This window comes from Solanum dulcamara, chromosome 9, assembly GCF_947179165.1.
Source record: "Solanum dulcamara chromosome 9, daSolDulc1.2, whole genome shotgun sequence".
NCBI classification, from domain to species: domain Eukaryota; kingdom Viridiplantae; phylum Streptophyta; class Magnoliopsida; order Solanales; family Solanaceae; genus Solanum; species Solanum dulcamara.
Genome location: NC_077245.1, coordinates 12,603,668 through 12,626,722, shown reverse-complemented (window position 1 = coordinate 12,626,722; position 23,055 = coordinate 12,603,668). Strand labels below are relative to the sequence as shown.

Genomic DNA, 23,055 nt, shown 5'->3' with positions numbered 1-23,055 from the left:
GTGTAATTTGGGTCAAGAACAATGGGTGCTGGAAACAGGTTATGATTCAATTATCCAAATAATTATATCAGACTTGGTATGCAAAGTTATTTGTTTCTTGTAAATCACCCTTTTATTATAAAAATTGTATACACTACAACAACATATCCTTGGAGTTTGGGGGGGAGGTGTACGCATATCTTACCTCGAGCTATAGAGACTATTTTCTGATAAATCCTCGGTTCAAGGAAAATTATTTTCGAAAAGAAAGTATTGGAAGTAAAAGAAATAACAGATAATAACAAAAACAACAGATAGTAACAGAACAGAAACTACAACAAAATAATATGATTATCAAGGTACAAAAACAACAGATAGTAACAAAAATCGAAGGACAAAAATAAACTACAGAAGCAATACAATGACTAATAATATGAATGGATAACAAAATTACCAACGTTCTACCCTAATCCGCATCCTTCACGCCTTCCTACACTATATAGTCATAAAACTGAAACTTTTTCCAACAACCATGATCTGGCCGTTAGTTTGATGATATGATCCAAATACCATAGTAAACAAACAAAGGGCCATCTTAAAAAAAACTTAATCTCACATGTTTGCTTAATTTGTCAAAGCATTGAGAACATGGTAGAAAATGAACTCAACTCCCCCTACCCCCAACCCCAAACCCCTTCTAGATTTTGATATCTTTGTGGCCAGCTAATTGCTCATTTTGAGAACTGGATCATGGCTGGCATGTTTGTTAACATCATCAATAAGTTCAAAAATCAAGATTTGACATTATGCAACATACTAGTAGCTACCAATAGGATAATGAGAGGCCACTAAGTGGTGAGAGATATTTGAGGCCTTCCTTGAATGAATCTACAAGTCCTTTGAAGGTGTGCTTTAATTGCCAAAATAAATATATATACATATTAGCTGGCTGAATGTATAATTATGAAAGGCAACAAAGAAAGTGGACCTCAATATTTTTTCCAATATCTAGGAGAAGTTCTTTATTAATGGCTTCTATCTATAGGACAAAATGAAGTAACTACCAAATTATTGCTTTTTGACATTATTCCTTTATTTTAAGTTTTAACCATATTGAACTCAATGCCAGATTTTGTGTCTCTTCTTTTAGTTTCTATAATTTATATTGTTTTAGACTATTTTGCCCTTGAGTCGATGGTATATCGAAAATAATATATCTATCTATTTCTGAAGTAGAGGTTAAGTATAGGCTCTATTTTATGGGATTATTCTGAATATGCTATTATTGTTGAATTTCAATTATTTTGAAAAGCTTATTTTGAATGAAAACTCATCCATTTTTGAAAACTCTTTCTTCTTAATTTAATAAAGAATGACTAGAATACAAAAGTTAGTATACGTATAAGAAAAATTGGAAACCTAACCAAACTACCTTGCACGAAATACCAACAACTAGTGCATGCATCCTCATTGTGGGATTGATTGCCAACACATGTATAAATGAGCTATCATAATTATTTTCCTTCTAGAATAAATAAAAAATGGATAAATATTTCAATTTTACTATATAACTAGTCTAGCTCATCACAAACCTTATAACCAATTAGATAGTAAGTTGTGAGAATTTGTTGGTGTTCTTTATTTTGAAACTCAGTAACTCGATTATTTAGAATTCATACCTATAACGGAAAAAGATCAAAAGTGTTCTTAAAACATGTAAAATGAATAATTATATCCCTCAAATAGAGTTGTATTTGTCAAGTAAGATTAGATAAGGTTTTCAAATGTCTATTTCTTGAATTATAAAAAAGGTAGAAACATTTAGATAAAACACATAATTACTAACAAGTAGCCAAAAAGTTTTAGTTTCATAGAAATGTCATGTGGACATTTCAACTGCTACTTGCAAGTTGCAAAATTTACAATAGATTGAATCACGCCAGAGACATTATATTATTATTATTTTTCTCCCCGTGACATCATTGAATCCTTTATTAAATTCCAAAAGGTCTTCAATTCGTTGGCACATCCTCCCTATTATTTAGAGTATAAAATAATACATAGCTTTTGATATGATTTTGGTCAAATTAATTCTTATAAAATTGAACGTAAAATTTCTTAATTTTTGAGGGTTGCCTAATTGGCAACATCTAAAGCATTGTGGCGATGACTGGGTTTTTTTTTAATTCTTTATTTTAAAAATTGTTTAATGTTTTTTCCATATTTTTTTCTGAGTTGATGGTTTGACTTTAATTTGCACCTAATTGGTAGAAGTGTAAACATTAAAGTTGTAATTCTAATCCCAAAAATAATTTGTCTGATCTCAATTTATGTACACAAGTTTCTTATCCATTTAATTTCCTTTTAGAGCAAGAGTTAAAGAGACTACATATATTTCTCTGAATATTTTCTCTTTTAATAAGAAGTGTTTTTGTCATTATTATTTGAAAGAATGTTTCCTCTTTGAACTATTAAGATTGAAGTGTTTTTGTCATTATTATTTGAATGAGCATCATATATACTACTACTAAAACATGCTAGCATAAGATATTTATATTATTTTAAATATTTTTTAGATGCACCAGATATGAAAGAAAACAAAACAATTCTAATCATCAAAATTACTGGGATAAATTATATAGTTACACATAAGTACAAACTCGTGCATGTAATCCAACAAGAAGAATTCGAAATGTTTGGTTTGAAATTATTTTTATTCAAAGTATCATACCAATTACTCATTCATTTGACAATTCAACATTCATATTTTTACGTGACAAATTACATCAAGAAAAAGATAGAGATTTAGTTGTAAAAGTTGCATTAGTATTAACTTTCTCAATATAATTGACCAAACATAAAGAAACATTGTATTATTGTTATGGTTAATGTTATAGAGGCTATTATGGTGACAAGTCATTTAGGGGTCATTTAGTAGGGCGTGTAATAATAGTATTACATAGGGTGTATAAGTAATACTGAATTAATTATGTCAATATTATTTTTCATCAATTGCTTGGCTTGTTATGTTGTATTAAATAAATATGATGTATTAGAATAAAAATAATATCCTATATTGTTTATCAATGTCATGATTTGCTATATATAACAATTGTACTGAATAAGATATATATATATATATAACTAATACATATCGATAAATTGAAAACTCTACCAAATTTTTTTAAAATAATATTGATAATATATATATTAGTTTCTCTAATACGTCTAACGATAATTAATATATATCGGGAAATTGAAAACTCTACCAAAAAAGAGATTAAATAATATCAATAATATGTATATTATTTTCTCTAATGCGTTCTATCAAACCACCCTTTAGGGCAATGATATATAAAAGTATATACCAACTTACAATAAATGTGAATTGTCATTTTCTATACCTACCAAAAGTATATGAGAGGCCAAAATGAGAAAAGGTCCCTCCCCCTTCAACTCTGCAACCAGTTTTTATTATGCTTTAATTACCAAAAGTTAGTTTTTTTTCTCCCTCTTTAGTACTATGATGGTGACAGTCTTTCTCTTCAATTTTATTTTTATTTTTTATTATTCACGATTCAAAAATTATCCAATATGAAAAATCTTTTTACTTTGTTTCGCTTATTATAAAATAAACACTTTTTACCTTCTCGAAAGCTCGGTCGAACAGACAATATTGATGGCCCAAGAGCATATGAGAGTCAGTTAAATCCAACACAAGCACATCACATGGATTTGGAAACCAATGTCCAAGTCTGAGCTAACCTAATGGATCAAAACTGACTCCCATAGTCTTGTCATTTATTGATATTTGATATAACTTCTAAGTTGGTTACCTATCACTTCATTCTTCAATTTATAGTATCCACAAGTTTTATTAAAAAGTTGGTGTTAAAGAAAGTGTGCAACATTATATTGCATGTCAAATCCAATTAAGGATAAATGTGCAAGTCCAATAGCATTGCCAGTGTGTCTTGATGACAAATTGGCATGCATATGTCACTTTGTGTGGGGGTGGGGTGGGTGGATTTTTACACATTTGATCGCTCCGCCAAAAATAATTACACTCATTAGTCAAAAAAGATATATATTTATTGGCTATTAATTTGATGAACAACTATATAGTATAAAAATTTCTTGTTTTCTTGGCATATTGTATCCCAGTTTGTCTTAAAATTGGCATCATATAGTCACCCTCAATCTGCCATCATATTCAGTCTTCATCAATTACTCCTCTCCCCCAACCCACCCCTAAAAGCATTGAAATCATGACTATGAAATCTAAAACTTCAAAATATGAATATATCATTGAAAATATTGCTCGAGTTTGAAGAAAAATTTGAAAATATTATTAAAGACCATTGAAGTTTGGTTCCATTTTATTTTTTTTATCTGCGTAATGTGTTTATTTTTATCGGTTGATATCAAGTTTCGTTTGAAACATGTTAAGGAGCTATCTTGAATGTTAATTTTGTGACAATTTCTGAGCTAGTTTTAAAACTGAAAACTTGAGGTTGAAAACAATTTCATGAGTGTATATCCTCATGAGATCCGTGTATCTCATGTATATCTGTAAAATGAAAATTTGTGTGTGATATATATAGATATGCGCACTATTTAATGTAATTTACATATTTTGTGGAAAGCTTAATTAATTTGCTTGCATATCTTGATTGCTTCGATATATATCTTTCAGCTTTGTGACCCAAAGCAATGTGCATATATTCCATAAAATATTTAACAAGGCCTTTTTTTCTTTTTGCTTGCCTATCCCACAAGACATAGCACATCCTTTCCAGACTCCATTTACGAGATTACACTGAGTGTGTTATCGTTGTTTTCAATAATTTCACGTGTTAATATCAAACTTTGACAAAACTTTTAAAACAAACTTTCATCTATCACAAGTTATAATCCTTGAATCAAAGTATAATTTGTCATGAAGCAAAGTATATGTTCTTTTTCTCTCATGTTTATGTTAGCATAATATGCATTTGCATTGTTTTGGACTTAAATAAAATCTTGCAAAATCAAAGTTGTTGTAGCGAAAAAATGGAAATGGAAATGGGACTCAAACTAACAAGACCTGCAGATGAATTCTCCTCTACAGAATTCCAATTTGCAAAAGACAGAGGTGGCCCTCTTTACCAGTCTATAGAAACAGACTCAATGTTCATCCTTACTGTCCATTTGAAAGGTCAATTTCTACTTCATCTAACACATTGTAATTTTTTTCATTTTCATGTTCATTTGTACTTCTAATATGGAAAAACTCTGTATATAGGTTATATGAAAGATAACATAAAGGTTGATATTAATAAGGAAGGGACTATAATCGTGATAAGGGGTGAAAAATCGGTTCAAGAAACTGTGATGGTAGGGTGGAATGTGATCAAGAAAGATGTAGAAATTAGAAAATTTAGTAAGGCTTTCAAGATTCCAGATGGGGTTATCTTGGATAAAATTGAGGCTAGATTTGATGAGGATAAATCCATATTGACTGTTAAAATGCCAAAGAAAGTAAAAGGGATTCTTGGAATTGAGTTAGTTGAAGTGAAGGAGCATGAAGATTTGCCACTTGTAGGTGACAAGATTCCTAAGAAAGTCACATTTAAAGAAGATATGGATAAGCCAAAAGCAGAGGAAAATCAAAAAAAGGAGAAAGAAATTGTGGAGAATGTATTAGAGAGCCTTGAAAAACCACGTGAAGTAGTCGAAAAACACGTTGTTAAGGATGAATTAATGCCAAATGTAGACTCAAACATCCATAGAAACGATACAATTCAAGAAAAAAGAGAGCATCGCAGAGATTCTGTAGTTGGTGATAAACCTGAATCATCGAGTTCGAGGGATGAATCTAAAGATGATCAAGCTAGTGAAACATCAAGGAAAAAGGAAGATGACAATGTGCCTAAGAGGAGCTCAAAAATTTGTGTGCCTATTGTTGCAGGATCAGCTTTAATATTATCACTTGTTGTGTTTGTCATTCATCTCATCAGAACTAAGAATCAATCTGACAAAAGAAAAGGTTAAAAGGCTAACAACATAGCATGAATGTTGTTATTTTCTAAAACTCGTTTTTTCTACTTCTTTCATTTGATTGTAAAAATAGAGTTTCGTGATTACTAGGTTCAATTTGTTGTGTCGTTATGAGTTTGTAATTGAGCCTAAAAAAGCCTATCATTATTATGAGCACTTTGTATCACTTTTTCTTAAGGTGTGTCCCTTTAATATTTTAAAACCTTATTTTTTTTAGCCTGCCTTGCAAATTGCAATCCTCTTTAAAATATGAGCAAACAACACAAATTTCACTAGTTTAGATCGTAATTATGTGTCTTCACTTTGATTTTTGAAATTACCTTTCGTACCACATTTACTTTGCCAGATATATGTATCTACCGCACTCGAATATATTTATCTCGTATACGTGCAGGTGTAATTTGGTCCAAATACACTATATCCAAGCGTGATTCACATGTATTTAGGATACACTAACTCTCCCGCTCGCTTGTCTCCCTATGTATTTATATTTCAAAATGTATCTAGTATCCTAAATACATATATCTAGTGTGATTCGCATGTATTTGGGATACACTGACTCTCTCGCTCGCCTCTCTCCCTATATATTTGTATTTTAGAATGTATCTGGAATGTATTTGAGATACCAGATACATGTATCTAGTGTGATACACTGACACTCTCGCTCGCCTCTCTCCCTATCTATCTGTATTTCGGAATGTATCTTATATCTTTGATACATGTATCTGACTTGAAATCTGAAGCAGTAGTGTATCTAACTTTAAATCTGGCACAAAATTATTAGTTAGTGAGACAATGTGTAATTATTTTAAACTATCAAGTGGATTAATATTTATGGTAGAAATATTTGTGTAATCATGTAGTTTTTTCTTAAAATATCTCCTTAGCTCACTACATTGTACTTAAAGAACAGATGCCATCAACTTTTTAACTTGGTGATTGGGCTTTATACATTAAATTTTGAAGAGTTTAACATTTGGTCTTGGGCTTTTAGCTCACTACAAGGATGATAGCAATCTTGGATCTTCAAACATATTCTTGTTAGGCCTTATTAATACCGGTGTTTTAAAAGCGTTTTTTATGTGTCAAAGAGTTTCACATTGGATGAATGATTTCTTTATATGGGCTTTGTCAATCTTCTTATACAAGTTACTTTTCGAGGTTAAAATAGGTTCGAGATCTATTTTTCATTATCCCTAGTGAGCTAATTTTTGAAATTGAGTTAGACCCAAAATTCATTTATTCACATTATGCGAGTCCTGAGATGATCTCTTAGGTTAGGCTTACTGAAAATGCACCGAGGGGTACTAGTCCATAAGTCCCAACCTTCTAAGAAAAGAAATAATTTAATATAACTATTTTTTAAAATTACGATAAATAATTTAAAACGGAAGTAGTAGTAATTGATAACATAAACAGATCGAAAGAAGTAAAATGATAAGGTGCCAAAACTAAAACTAAAAGAAGAAAAAGCTAATAAATGATTCCAAAGTAGGGTCAAAGGATAGCAATATTTTACATGATATATTAGTACTAGTACTATTAATCATGATGATAATCACCCCCTTTTAATGCTACTTTAGATTCAAAACTACATCCCAAGAGTGGAATTTCTCTTTTTACATTGCAAACTTTTCTCTTTTTTCTTTTTGCATTGTCTAAAGCAGCATTAAGAAAATTGCAAAGCACACACCTCTTTGAATTGCTGAAAACCCCACCACCTGCATTTTCAAAAAATTACAAGCCCCAAATTAGAAAACAATTAAATTAATTAAGTACTTAAAAACATTAATGAGGAATTAAATTAGAATTAATAGTGAATCTAATCAGCACCACCATCATCATCAGCCTCCATTATTAGGGAAAAAGTATCACTTTTCACTTTCCTTGCTAATAATCAATCTCCTAATGATCTCTCTCTCTCTTTTTCTGTTTGATAAAATGATTGTAATATTTCTCCAAAAATGTTTTTTCGCCTTTGTTTTGAACCAAATGGTTTATTTTTGTCCCATTGAGATATGTTATAAGTAGAATACAATAATAATAACATACTATAATTTTCCGAATGATATGAAAAAGGATAATATAAGTAGACTTACTTCTACATCGTACTTAGGGGCAGATCCACATGAATATATTATATGTTGACATGGTATCTATACTAGTTCATTTCTTGAAAAAGTTACTTCTCAATCCAATGCGATACCACAAGATATATATCATTTAATGATAGGGTATTATCATATATTACAAATTTATTCCCACATTAAAAAGCATTATTCAATCTTCTATGATATATATATAATATTCTGACAAGATATCATATGGACATATCCATTTGTTCAAATGAAAAAAAGAAATTGATTTTTTTTCTACAACATGAACAAATAGAGTTTAAGCTTAGTTTTCCTATTTTAATTTTTATATAATTTTAACAACTTTTACAATAAAACAAATTACAAAAATAGAGTCATGTTTTAGATATATATTTTGTTTTCATTTAAAAAAGATAATTAATTTATAAACATATATTTCTATTAATTTAGAATTTAATAAATAAACTAAATTTTAGTATTTTTTTTCAATAATTTTTTGTTATAGTCTAATTTTTTTATAAAGACAAAAATAGAAAAAAAGAATAGAAATATAAATAGAAGATAAACTACTCAAAAAGGGGGGGGGGGAGAATTTTAAGAGATAAAACAGACAAAAAAATAGGAACAAAATAAAAAAAAAGGAAATAAATAATAAAAATGTCAGCAAAAAAGTCATTTCTAATAAAGAATACAAAAGGATAAAAACAATAAATTGTTAAAAAAGAGGATAAAAGTAATAAATGAAAGAACAAAAAAAGGAATGATAAAAAAACACAATCGCAGAGTGCAAAAATAAGGTGTCCATGTCCAAGGTTTTTTCTTTTTCTCTTTTCAAGAAAAATTATATAATCGTTTAAATGTCTCCAACACCAAATATATGAAGTATTTTTTCCTAAAAAATATAAATAGAAAATAAAATACTGAAGAAAGTCCAAAATTTCCTCTATAAAAAGTATATTATCTGGACCGCAAAATTCAAATGAAGCACTTTCTTCCATCAAAAAGAAAATCCTAAGCCAACTTTACCACTATTCCTTTTGCTTTCTTTTACCTTTTACTTTTTTTTTTTACATGATGACTCACTACTTAACCGAATTCTTGATCTCTTAATATCAAGAATTTTAAAAATCATTAAACTATACGGAATAAATCTAAGTTTTTCTGTTTAAATTACGTGACATATCCAAAAAAAATCATATTTTCATGATTAAAAACATTTTAATTTTAAAGTTGTTATATTACTTTAGTCTGTGTCTGATCAAATAATATTACATAAATTGTAGCCAAGTGAAAATATTAATTTGATGAATTACCTGGTGATTAGAACGAGAAGTTGGCAAAGGGCGGATAGTGGTAGAGTCTACTTCACCGGTGGGCAGTGGAACCGCCGGATTACTGTTAATAAACGGAATTACACCTCCTTTTTCCGGCACCATTGGCCCATTTGCAGGGAACAGAGCACTCGGTGCAGGGCTCGGAGAAGTGGCTTCCCGTGGCTGAAACGGCCATGGGTATGCCGGAGAAGATGAAACAACGCCGCCGGATATCACTGATGGAGATCCCGCCGGTGGATGTTCCGGCGAGGAGGCAGGACTTGCCGCCGGAGTTGAAAGAGATACCTTAATTGCTAGTTTTTGGCCTTGTAAACATGCTGCATTGGACCCATTGTTGAATGAGAAGTAAAAAACACCTGGCCTTGATGGGTGCCACTGCAAATTCATCAGAAAAAAAATAATCAAAAAGATCAAATCTTTCTGCAGATTTTTGAACACCCTTTTGAATTCTAGACGTGAATCTTGAAAAAAATTGAAGAAATTGAAGGAATATACAAGAATTTTGAGACTTTGTCTTACAAACTAACACTCAGTAAATTCAAGCTTGAATCTTGAAATAATGGAGATAATGAAAGAACTCCCTAACATCCTTTTCAATTTCAAAATTGAAGTTTGATATGTTCAAGAAATTAGTGGCATTTTCAAAAAAAAAAGAAGAAGAGACTTTTAACATACACAAATGAACAGAAAGTGAAAGAGGAACTTACAGTGTAGGACTTGGAATCAGATTTAGTAAGAAGTGTAGCTTGAGTGAAATTGCAGACATTGAAGGCATTCAGGTTCTGGAAAATGTACACATTGTACTCATACTTATGCTGGAAAACTGAACAAAAGAACATGGAAAAAATGAGTAACTAAGGTAAATGCAAGTAAAAATTATGGTCAAGTCAAAAAGCTACCAAGAACAGAAAATGGTTCATAATAGAAAGAAGACTACTTACTAATGGAATCACCAATTTGTACTGTTGGATTTTTCCATTGTGAAACTCCATCAACTAATACAGTTGCACTTTGTGACAGCTGAAATGTTACACTTCCAAGAATGAAGATGAGCACCCAAAACATAGAGACAAATCCCATACTGAAAATTGGTGCTAAATTCAAAGTGGAGGACAGCAAAGAAAGAAAAGGGATTAAACAGAGTAACAAATAATGTAAGCTTTAGTAGCTTTTTAAGGCAATTTAATGGATGAAAAAGAGAGTACACAAAGAAAGAGGAGAAAATAGAGAGGTGTTAAAGAGAGTTGTCAGTGTGTTGGGGCTTTTCACGGGGACCTGTTTTGAATTCTGTACAAATGTGTGTTGTGATTGAAAATGTAGGGGATGTGCTACTCTCTCCGTATCATATTACTTATCTACTATACTAAAAATATTTATCTAAAATTATTTATTAATTTATAAAATTTTAATTAAATGTACGTTCCTCATTGTACTCCTAAAATAATGCTTTTGAAAGTATAAATATTATAAAACTTTAAAAAGATTCTTCTATTGTTAATTTTAATATTGATGAATAAAGCAAATAAATAGAGTGTATTAAAAAAAATACATGTATTAACTTTGTGTAGAATTAATAATCAAAAACACATTTAAATTATTTTTTTCGTAAGTTTCACAATTAAATTATTAGTTATTTCTTTTTTCTATTTGAATTATCACCATCTATATATGAAATACATATCGAGGTTGATTAGATTAACTATAAGTTATTTTCATTTTTTATCTAAACTGTCATATATATATATATAAATGATGAGTTAATAGTTTAAAGCCTCCTTAAACTTAATACATTTTATTGAATGCACATCTAAATTATGAGAAATTTTAAGTAACCCCTCAAACAAGAATTTTGCTTTCTTCACTGAACTCCTTTAAATAGAATTAAAATTTGTTATCACACTCATCGCTCAGGGACGGGGACGGGGATGGAGACGAGGGTAAGGAGGATTAAATGGGTTAAAGAAGCGTCTAGACTGAGAGTAGGTTCTTGGAACTAGGGCAAACCGATAAACCGCATCAAACCGAACCAAACCGAAAAAAAACCCGATTAGTGATTTGGTTTGACTTGGTTTGGTGTTTGGAAAAAAACCCGATCATTATAGGGTTGGTTTGGTTTTAACTAAAAAAAGTCAAACCGAACCCAAACCAACCCGATTATAGATATACTACTTTTAAATTATGTTATACATAAAAATATTTATTAAAATGTAATTTATAAATATTTTTTTAATTTTTTTCATAATTTTTGTTTTCTTTCTTACATTTAGATTTGGATTTTATAAGCTCATCTAAATAATATACAAAAAAAGTTCATCTTATAAAGTTATATTATAAAGTTAAAACTTCAAACACTCCATCTTATATGTTGATATTTTGTACTAGAGCTCTTTTTAAGAAGTCCAGCTCTGTGTTTTTTATTAGATACTATGAAAAATCCGAAAAATCTGAAAAAACCCGAAAAACTCGAGAAAAATTAATATCGAAAAATCCGACTTTTATTGGTTTGGTTTGATTTATAGATTTAATAATCCGACACAAATGGTTTGTTTTGGTTTGTAAAAAATCCGAACCAACCCGGTCCATGTACAACCCTAGCCATATGGCATAAAAATTTATTTTATCCCAATTTATATGATTTACTTTCCTTTTTGGTTAATCTCAAAAGGAATGATACATTGCTATATTTAGTTAAAATTTAATTTTAAAATTTTCATTTTGCCCCTAATAAAATGATTTATAGTCACACAAATGTTTATGACTTATTTTAGACGATATTTTTCTTAAAATTCATATCAAGTCAAACTTCATCATATAAATAAAAATAATAATTATATCGCTTTATTTTATTATTTGTCTTTACTCTTATGGTTCAAACTTCATCATATAAATAAGAACGAAGATTATACCGTTTTACTTTATTATTTGTCTTTACTCTTATGGTTATTTCAGCATTTAATTAAGTAAAATGAAACAACTTGTGATAGTTCAAAGTACAAATGAAATCAATTAATGATTGAAGTGTGAAACTCTAAAAAAAAATAAAAAAAATAGTATAGTTCAAATTTGCTTCTTTTTTTTTACCATTATCTCCACTGTTAATAGAGTAACAAATATGTTTTTCTTTTAATGTTTTTACGGTAAAAGTTATAATGATTTTGTCTGCGGAAAATAAATAATTTAACAAACGGAAAGATTCTTTATTTTAAGGAAAAGTGGAACATGGAATTATGATGATTTTGGCATAGATGGTGATGATGGGGTTTATTATTTCAAAATGATTAGCTTTTGTGCTTATGAATTTATTACTCCATTATTTTGTTATTATAGGGGTCTGGGGAACCCAATTTCCATTTGTTTAAGACTTTGAGTACATTCTTTTAAATTTATGATACTTCCTCCATCCAATAATATTTATTCATTATATTAAAAATAAATATTTAATAATATTTGTTTAATTTATGAAATTAAGAGATAATTTTAAATTAGTTTTTAATTTATTTTTATTATTAATTAATTATTATTATTTTATTATATTTATTATATTCAAAGAGTAATATTATAAAATTATCTTTATATTTATAATTTCTTAAAAATTGTGCAAATCAATAATAAATCTGTTGAGTTGAGGGAGTAATTATTTGAGTCTTTGCTCGTGGAGTTCTAGGTTTATTTTACCTTTTTACTAGGTTGTGGGTTGTTAATGCTTTCAAGCAAATGCTTAGTATGGTACTCCCTTTGGTATTATTTGACCTGTGTTAATTATTGCCTATGTCAATTACTCTTTTTTTGATTTATCAAAATAGACAAGTTATTATACTATCTTTAGCAAAAATTAATAATAACAATAATTTACTTATTATTAAATATATTTTTTTAAAAGTAATTCATATTTTTTCGTAAATGTCTCTACAGTCTGTAACGATATTAGATTCAATGACAATTAGCTAATGCCGTTAAAATTTTTTAATATTCTTTATTAATATTCATATTTATTGCCGCTAAAAATTATTTTTATTATAGTGAGTAAAAACGTTTTGTTCCTTTGATGACTCGAACTCTCAATCTTAAAATTAAAAATAAGAAGTGTGATGTTTATCATTCGAGTTAGTCACTCTCGTCTAAATTATAGTATACAAAGTTATTAGACCAAAATGATTTTCAATGTGTAGTAGCTAGGTCAAAAAAAATAGGTCAAACGTACGTAAATGTAGAGCACAGTGAGAAAGTAATTATAAACATAGGTATATGACTGGATTATAAGGTCCAGAAAAGAAATCCAAACCTCTATCTGCCACACGCATGAGACAATAGCACTACTTCTAAAACACTTGCTAGTTTCTAGTAATGTCCACTAATTATATATTATACTATTCTTTTAATTTTAACTTTGTTTTACTAATACAGAGGGGGTGTAATTTTGTGGGCCTAAAAACATTAAAAGGATAAAAAGTCAATTAAGTATATACCAAGACAAATAACTACAAAACAAAAACATGTACTGCTCCTAGGACCTTTTGAAGTCTCCAATTTCTTTTGGCAGAAATATACGTACTTTAAATTGTTTGGTTTAATGGAGGAAGATAAGTGAGGCAGAATATGGGCTTCTTTTGTTAATTTAATTTGTGTTATACTCCTATAATTTATTACAGAAACATAGATTTTAGGCTTTAATATATTGACAGCTAGCTTCTTAAATAGTTTTACTGTAAATTTCATTTAAATGCTCAAATTATGATATATTATATTTAAATATATAAACACATGATAAAATATTTTTATTAGATACTTTCAATTTAATATTTTAATTTTTTTTGCACATATTCTCAAACACTCATTATGTTGATAAGTTAACTACTTAAAATATGTTATCTTCTTTAATTATACACATTTTAATTTGAAGAATAAGTCATAAAACCTCATACATTTTCCAATGGATGTTAATATGTATAATTAACAGAGGAACAATATTTTTATATTTGTACTTATCTATGTAATATGACACTTAAGAACACACGTAAAAACTTTTTCAAAATATGAAATAGAAGTAATAATAACACTTAATCAGATATTCAATAAGAATATGTTTTTAAATGAAATTTATTAAACAAATTTAGGGGTTGTGGATACCTAAGATTTTATTTTTTGAGAGAAAAATCAGATAAAAATAGGGAACAAAGACAGGAACAGGGAAGTACGAGATTACGCATGCAATTTAAGATTTGGCACACTGCACACATGACTTGTCCTCTATTCTTTGGTGTATATATGTTTTGGCTTTTGGTTATAAAAGCCCTTGTCTTGAGTGCGTGAGGCATTAAATCAAGTATAAATGTGCATAGGTATAGCCGTATAGATTGGTTTTGAATGGGCATTTTCATATATTCAATGTAATCATTTTCGCACTCAATTTTACTTTTAAAATTAACATCATCAACTTCGAACAATAATCAAACTCCCTTCTTTATTTTACTCTTGTTATATTATATTTATTTAATATCTTTCTATATTATATATAATTTGCTTTTTAATATAGATATTTATAACTTTTTTTTAAGTTCTTAACATTTTAAGTAGAATAACATTTTTAAGTATTTATCACAAAATTAAATATTATTCTTATGACCGTTATTTCAATATAGTAAGCATTGAGTGTGTGTATATGTATGTATATGTATATTTTTTTAAAAAAAAATCACTATTTTACTCCATGCATTTCATATTACTTGACTCTTCTTAATATATATGACACTCCTTAAAAAAATTAATTAGATGTGTATTTTATTAAACTAACATTATTAGTAATATTTTGAAACCTTAAATTTGACTATTACTATTTTATGCAGTTATTTAATACTAAGGGTAGAAATAAAAAGATATTAAAAATTTCTTAAATTTCATAAGTAAATTAAAACAACTATTTTTAGAATGAGAGTCAAGTAATATAAATGGCGGTAGGTATTCTCTTCTACATAAATAAATAAGTTTTGATTGACATTGATGGAGTATTACATAAATTATAATCTAAAATAGCTTAAAATCTAAATAATACAATCTTTAAAAAATTATCCTTAATGAAATTAATTATTTGTATTTCCTACATTGAAATATATTTGTATAGTTATTATTCTCTGTTATTTTCACTTGTATAAATAAATATTACAGTTTTGGTTATTACTAATAAAATTAATTTTCTCATTATGCTAATTTACTTCATTATAGAACATCATTAACTTATATACTTAATTAGTATTTTTCACCTTTTTGTCCAAAAAATAATTTTTATACTTTTATGAAAAATTGTTACATTAAATTAAAAAATGAGAATATCATGATTTCTAAAGAAGTAAAAAAAATTGATAATGAAAGAATATAATAGGCATTTTAAAATTTTAATTAGGATAAAGGGGGAGTTTGATTATTGTTCAAAATTGAGGGGGGGGGAGGGGGGGATTTTGATTTTAAAAGCAAAGTTGAGGGGTGAAAATGATTTTCACTTGATATCATTTTGTAATGTATTTGGTGTATTTGTGTATAGACACATACTTAAAAAAAAGACGAAGATAAAGATATAATTATGCAGATACAAGTATCTAATATAGTTATGCCTTAACTAGTGCTCCTTCAATGACTATCTAGTATTAATTACGTAGCAGAAAAAAAGGAGAGAGAGACAGAGAAAGAGGAAGAGAGCAAGGGGAGCCAAAAGAGGAGAAAAGGAGAGAGAAAGAGGGAGAGGTTGAGCGAGGAAAAGGTGAGGAGAAAGAGCGAGAAATTATGTAATCATTTTAAAATATATTGAAATTTAGTAGATATTATAGAGATGTTTGTCAAATTAGGTATTATTTTTCTTAATAAAATAAGCACTTTATTAATCCACTCAAACATAAAGGATTTAAACGGATTGTGATCTTATGGGCTGATTTTGACACTCATTTATAAAAGGGTAAACAACACAAATAGTTTAGGAGATAATTTATTACCTCCCTTCCTCTGAGTTTGCTATATTATCAATCCTACCATAATTTGTACCTCAGATACATGTTAACCAGATACACCAAATAAAATATATCTAAATATGAAATATAACTGAAAATCATAAATTAAGGAGATCACGATTATAACTATTTTCGAGAATCTGATGTATCACAACACCTTAAAAAAATTGAAACCCTTCCAAATTTTTTCGATTATCAACAACATATACAATTTTTTTGATTCAAAGCAGATACATATAATTTTAACTCAGATACATATAGCTTTAGCTCAGAACTACATGGCATCCTCGCCAATGGCTCTAGAAAATGTTAAGGGTGACAACCTCTGAAATATCCCTAACATCTTCTGATCTTGTAATGATATCACACACTCCGAAACTACTGGCGGGGGTGCAACAACTGGTGGAGGTGGCTGAACCTCATGTGCAGGCTGGGCGGGCGGATCCCGCGGTGATGGTATACCCACTATAGGGGTCGGGGCCTGTGGTACGACCTTAATAACTATGAGAAGCTGCACAATCGCTGCTTGCAGTGCTGGGGTTATAACTGGTGGGGGTTGTGCTGCTGGTGGTGGTCCCTCTGGCTGAGTAGGAATAGGAGCATCCTGATGCTCCTCTACCAGCTCTGTCTCTATCTCCGAGTCGGGAGCTGATGCTGCTCCTCTATCTATCCCACGGGATCGGCCTCTAGGCCTGCCAGGCCTTGGTGCGTCATCACGATCGGTGGTACGGCCCATACGAACCATCCCTATAAAAGAGTAGAACAAATGAGATTTTAGAAAATCAATAAGATGCAATACTACATGAAATAATACAACATAGAGAACATTTCTAATGACATCCTGTAGCCTCCCAAAGATAAGTTACGGACGTCTCTGCACCCATCCGCGAGACTCTACTAGATATTAGCTCTGTACAAGTGAGACCAACGAACCTGGGGCTCTAATACCAACTTATCACAATCCGATTTTTCTCAGGTTATGATGACACCTACTATAACCCATTAGTAGGTAAGCCAATTCATAAATCCGGAACGTCAAGTAATGGGTTTGAGGATGAAAACTTAACAAGAGTGGCGAATTATAAAAGTAAGAAGAATGAATAAGTGGAAGTAAACCAAAACATGATATAAACAACTAAAGATCCCTATCAAAACCTGGAAGTCACAAGTACAAAGCTGCTACAAAATAAAAGACGAGTACAAGTCCCGAAATGGACCAGACATATATATACAACAATTGGATAGTCTTGAAAAAGCAAAAGACGGTCCATCCATACCGAAGGAGACAAAAATGATCCAAAAACGCCAAGTGCTCACCTAGTCTCCGAAGCTGACTGCAATAAGATCGATCTATCCAGACGGTAGCTGGTGCTCGGTCTTGCATCACAAAAGTAGATGCAGAGTGTAATATGAGTACCATGACAACAGATACCTAGTAGGCATTATAGGCCGACTGAGCAGAAAAAGGTGAAAACAATCTGAAAAAGAGGAATATGCCTAAATAGTAATCAACATAAGCATCTAAAGTGAAAAGAGTACTATCTACGAGAACTAAAATTAACTATACCCAACTGGGCCCCCATAATTCCAGCAGGAACACTCGTGTGCAAGTTAATAAAAACCCGAACGAAGCCCCATAATCTCACTGAGTACACAAAATAGCTACAACTATCAAGGCTGGGAACAAAGAATCTGCGATGTCAGGAACTGAAGTACTGTATCATTTCTAAACCCAAAATCTCCAAGAGTGAACGAACTAGGGGTGCCTTAGGGGTCGAGGCTACGACTGGGACCCAGATGCTCGCTCAAATGTCTAACGTGGTCAAGGCCGGGACTGGGTACCTTGATGCTCGCCATAATAATTGGTGTGATCGAGTTGGGACTGGGTACCCGGATACTCGTCGTAACACATCAATATGATCGAAGCCAGGATTGGGTATCCAGATGCTTGTCATACTAGTAAGCCGATAGAGGCCAGGGTTGGGTACCCGGATGCTCTCCGATAATTCAGAACGGAGGCCAGAACTGGGTACCTAGATGCTTACAGATAATTCATTCCCCGGTACCGAATATTCTTATTTCCAACTAGACAGCAACAGTTTTGAGAATCTCCACCCTAATGTGTCAACTCATATGCCGTCAAAACTTGAATCGAAGTCGAAGCCAAACAATCACAAAATCTAATATTGCCGACGGTTCTCAAAGTCATGGTTATACCCATTTATGGATGAGGGGTTTTATTAAGAGCAAGGGTATCGCATAGCTAATGTCAAACTACCAAGCATTAGCTCGCTATACCATTCTACAAGAATTTAAGTCAATCGGAGCGATGCCGGGGCATCTAAAGAAAGTTTACATCCTATACTAAGGCCAACATACTCCACAGTATCAACAACATACTCATTCAACTCTTCTTACAATACTAACAAATAACGATAAGATACACATACTTCCAAATACCCAAAAAACTCGATAAAAAGCCTAAAGTATGATTTCTAACACCTAAGATATACAATTAAACACTAGGCTATGATTTATATTTCTTTATATTGAGCTGGAATGTGTGAAAACATGTTGAAATAGTTGGAATTTAGGTTGGTTAGTTTAATTGTATATCTTAGGTGTGAGAAATCATGTTTTAGGCTTTTTATCGAGTTTTTCGGGTATTTAGAAGCATGTGTATCTTGTCGTTATTTGTTAGTATTGTAAGAAGAGTTGAATGATCATGTTGTTGATACTTTGGAGTATGTTGGCCTTAGTATAGGATGTAAACTTTCTTTAGATGCCCCCGCGTCGCTTCGGTGGACTTTGATTCTTGTAGAATGGTGAACGGGCTACTGCCTGGTAGTTTGGCCTTAGCTAGGTGATACTCTTGCTCTTAATAACACCCTCATCCATAAATCGGTATAACCATAATTTCATGATGCATCGACAATACTAGATTTCTTGATCATTTGGCTTCGGCTCCGGTTCAAGTTTTAACGGCATATGAGTTGACATATTGGGGTGGAGATTCTCGAAACTGTTATTGTCTATTTGGAAAGAAGAATATTCGGTACTAGGGGATGAATTATCTGTGAGCATTCGATTACCCAGTTCTGAATTATCGGAGAGCATCTGGGTACCCAGCCCCGACCTCTGTCGGCTTGCTAGTATGACGAGCATCTGGGTACCAAGTCCTGACCTCGATAATATTGATGTGTTACGGCGAGCATTCGGGTACCCAATCCCGACCTCGACCGCACTGATGTATTAAGGAGAGCATCCGGGTATCCAGTCCCGGCCTTGACCACGTTAGACATTCGGGTGAACATCTGGGTCCAGTCCCGCCTCACCCCTAAGGCATCCCTAGTTCGTTGACTCTTGGAGATTCTGGGTTTGGAAATGATACATTACTTCAGTTCCTGACATCGCAGATTCTTGGTTCCCAGCCTTGGTAGTTATAGCTATTCTATGTACTCGGCGAGCTTATGGGGGTTCATCCGGATTTTTATTTAACTTGTGCACGAGTGTACCTGCTGGACTTATGGGAGCCCAGTTGGGTATAGTTAGTTGTAGCTCTCGTAGATAGTACTATTTTCACTTTAGATGCTTATATTGATTCCTATTTAGGCATATTCCTCTTTTTCATATTGTTTTCACCTTTTCTGCTCAATCGACCTATGATGCCTACTGGGTACCTGTTGTCTTGGTACTCATACTACACTCTGTATCTACTTTTGTGATACAGGACCGAGCACCAGCTACCGTTGTGGATAGATCGAACCTGTTGTAGTAAACTTTGGTGACTAGGGTGAGCAGTTGGCGTTTTTGGATCATTTCTGTCTCCTTCAGTATGGATGACCCTTCTTTGCTTTTTTTTAAGACTAGCCAGTTGTTGTATATATATGTTCGGTCCACTTTCGGGACTTTTACTCGTCTTTTATTTTGTAGCAGCTCTGTACTTGTGACTTTCAGGTTCCAGGAGGGATCTTTAGTTGTTTATATCATGTTTGGTTTACTTCTGCTTATTCATTTTGCTTACTTTTATAATTTATCACTCTTGTTTAGTTTTCGTCCTCAAACCCATTACTTGACGAAACGGGTTTACGGGTTGGCTTACCTACTGGTGGGTTATAATAGGTGCCATCATGACCTGAGAAAAATTGGATCGTGACATTAAAATACCCTAGATCCATGTATGAAACACCATATAACCTTTAATTATTAACATTGCTACTTATTAGATACACATGTATTCGATAATAAATTTCTTATCAAAGAAATACTAGATAGATGGAATGAAAAATAACATTATCAGATACATGTCATTGTTATGGTACAAAATAAGATTCAAAATCCTTGCGGTTGTAAGATACATAACATTATTTTCAGATATATATCCACCTAAAACTCAAAAAAAAAAAAAAAATGCAACTGAATGATGAACGTATACTATGAATTATGTATAGATATTGCATTTTTACATGAATGTTTAAATCACCATTCCGCCCAACTTGCATATCTGAATTTTGGATTGTATCTATTCTAGCACTTAAACCTTTGTGTAGTTATTGCATTTTTACTTAATTGTTTTGATGCTTGGATCTATTCTTGACTACAAAGTCAGGGGATGGAGTATAAGCAACAACCACAAAAGACAGGGAAGACTATATAAAAAAGTTGAGATTAATTGAAAAAGAAATAACAGAATCAAACTAATTGAGAGTAAAATAAAGAATGCCAGCATCAAGTTAGTATAGACTCCTAAATTTATACAACGGAGTATAACTTATGATTAATCCGTTAATTATTAGATATTATTTTTTCAGTGTTTAGTTTTTTTCTGGTTATTAAAAAGGTCAACTTACACAAATTTCACTATTTTAGGAGCTAATTACTTCTTTTCCCATAATTTTGTCTTATTACATAAAATCTCATAAATAATGAGATGGTGATACATTGGAAAGCCTTTATCAGATACATGGATAATTTTCTGAAAATTTAATTTAATCAAATCCCTTAATATAAGGCAGAAATCAAGAAATTTATCTATGCTTAATTTATTTTATTTTATTACTGTTTAAAATAATAATTTCATCAATAAAAGACGAGAACATGTATTTCTTGGTTATGTAATTTGACTAATTTCATTTATTTCTTTTAAAAATAATAAATTCATTAATTCAAATATATTTATTATCAATATGATGTATCCAACAAACTAAACACTTAGATACATGTGTATACAGTTGCACATATACATTTATACGTATCACAAACACATACTAGCCTCTTAGAGACATGAAAAAATTTGATGGACTTCGGTCAGATTAACACAAATACATTCAGACGTATCATGAAAACATACTAACCTCTTATTCCATATGAACAAGTAGACTATGATATATCAGCGCACAAGTACATTCATACGTATTACGAAAGTATTTAGTATTAACTTCATGTATCTGTTATATGTATCTAATATTAATTTTATGTATCTATTTATATGTATCTAGTATTAATTTAATGTATCAAGTATCAATTTCATACGTTATATCCAAAAATATGTATCTAGCATTAGAAAGGTTTAGCATCAATCTTTTTATCCCATAGATATATATATATAATTTTAATTCAGATACATATATACTTTATCAGATACATGAACTCTTAATTAGATACATGTTTATATTTTGTCAGAAACATATACACCTAATTAGATACATATTTTGACCGTCTCTCCTCTTCGTATTTCTCTCTCTCCTCTTCGGTCAGAGACCAGCTCCACCTGCATTTTTGTGCTTAGATTTGTTCTCAGCTTCAATGTCAGATGATGAAGAACGACCTACAATTGAAGAAGAAGAAGACCTTGCAATATATGTTCTTGAGTGAAATCAAAAATATAAAAGTGTTTATTTTGGTAGATTAGTGGTGTACCTTTATAAAGAAACTTCCGATTTAGGAATGGTTAGCCATGAAAATATTTTAAGAAAATCCAAAATCAAACAATGTTAGAACTTAATTTGTACAACTTTAGAAAATATAAAGTGGAAAAAATTGTACTCTATCACAAATACATAATGATGGTCGAATAGTTACAAATCTCTAGATATAATGCTTTCTTTCAGAATCATTTTGATGTGGAAAGATGAAGGATGAGAGAGAATGTGGTGGATTATATGGGGCGGGGGGGGGGGGGTATTTGATAAAAGAGAAACAAATTTGATTGGAATTAGAATTAATTGAGATATTTAAATGAAAAGATAATTAATCTGTCAGTTTCAAGGGATATATGTATCTATTGTACCTTCATTAATGTATGGTAGAAAAGATATGGTTGGTATATATATGATAGTGTAATATATGTCTAATAATGTAATTATACCTAGTAAAAATGTGACATAATGATAGAATTCTAATGCTAGGACTTGAAAGTTAGACAATCCTGTTAGAACTAGTAATAAAATATCTTAAATATGTCATTTTTAGTTAATTTTCTCTTCCATAAGCAAGTATCAAGCCATAACTTTCCTTTCTTTATTTTGACCCAGTAAAAGATGAGCCACGCCAAATGTTGTACAGCCCTAATTCCCAAATTGCAATGGATTCATGGAAATAGCTCATCAGACA

General features: G+C 30.8%; 2 protein-coding genes across 2 annotated transcripts; one reads left to right on the top strand and one right to left on the bottom strand.

The window, feature by feature from the left end:
- The first annotated feature begins 4,986 nt into the window (after nucleotides 1-4,986).
- Nucleotides 4,987-6,190, top strand: LOC129903316 (uncharacterized). The gene is made up of 2 exons (XM_055978838.1): nucleotides 4,987-5,176; nucleotides 5,264-6,190. Exons 1-2 carry the CDS (start codon nucleotides 5,032-5,034, stop codon nucleotides 6,010-6,012), a joined length of 894 nt encoding a protein of 297 aa, XP_055834813.1. The 5' UTR covers nucleotides 4,987-5,031; the 3' UTR covers nucleotides 6,013-6,190.
- A 1,206-nt stretch (nucleotides 6,191-7,396) lies between these two features.
- On the bottom strand, nucleotides 7,397-10,721 carry LOC129902971 (uncharacterized). Its single transcript, XM_055978440.1, has 4 exons — nucleotides 10,390-10,721; nucleotides 10,156-10,271; nucleotides 9,428-9,823; nucleotides 7,397-7,739 (listed from the first exon to the last, which is right to left on the bottom strand). The coding sequence occupies exons 1-4, from the start codon at nucleotides 10,526-10,528 to the stop codon at nucleotides 7,677-7,679; spliced, it is 714 nt and encodes a 237-aa protein (XP_055834415.1). The 5' UTR covers nucleotides 10,529-10,721; the 3' UTR covers nucleotides 7,397-7,676.
- Between the last annotated feature and the right edge of the window lie 12,334 nt (nucleotides 10,722-23,055).

Bases quoted from the DNA above. Each gene is read 5' to 3' on its own strand.
- LOC129903316 (XM_055978838.1), top strand. From the start codon at position 5,032: ATGGAAATGGAAATGGGACTCAAACTAACAAGACCTGCAGATGAATTC. The intron at 5,177-5,263 runs GTCAATTTCTAC...CTCTGTATATAG, and splicing joins CCTTACTGTCCATTTGAAAG to GTTATATGAAAGATAACATA.
- LOC129902971 (XM_055978440.1), bottom strand. From the start codon at position 10,528: ATGGGATTTGTCTCTATGTTTTGGGTGCTCATCTTCATTCTTGGAAGT. The intron at 9,824-10,155 runs GTAAGTTCCTCT...ATGAATTTGCAG, and splicing joins CTGATTCCAAGTCCTACACT to TGGCACCCATCAAGGCCAGG. The intron at 7,740-9,427 runs GTAATTCATCAA...TTGAAAATGCAG, and splicing joins CTTCTCGTTCTAATCACCAG to GTGGTGGGGTTTTCAGCAAT.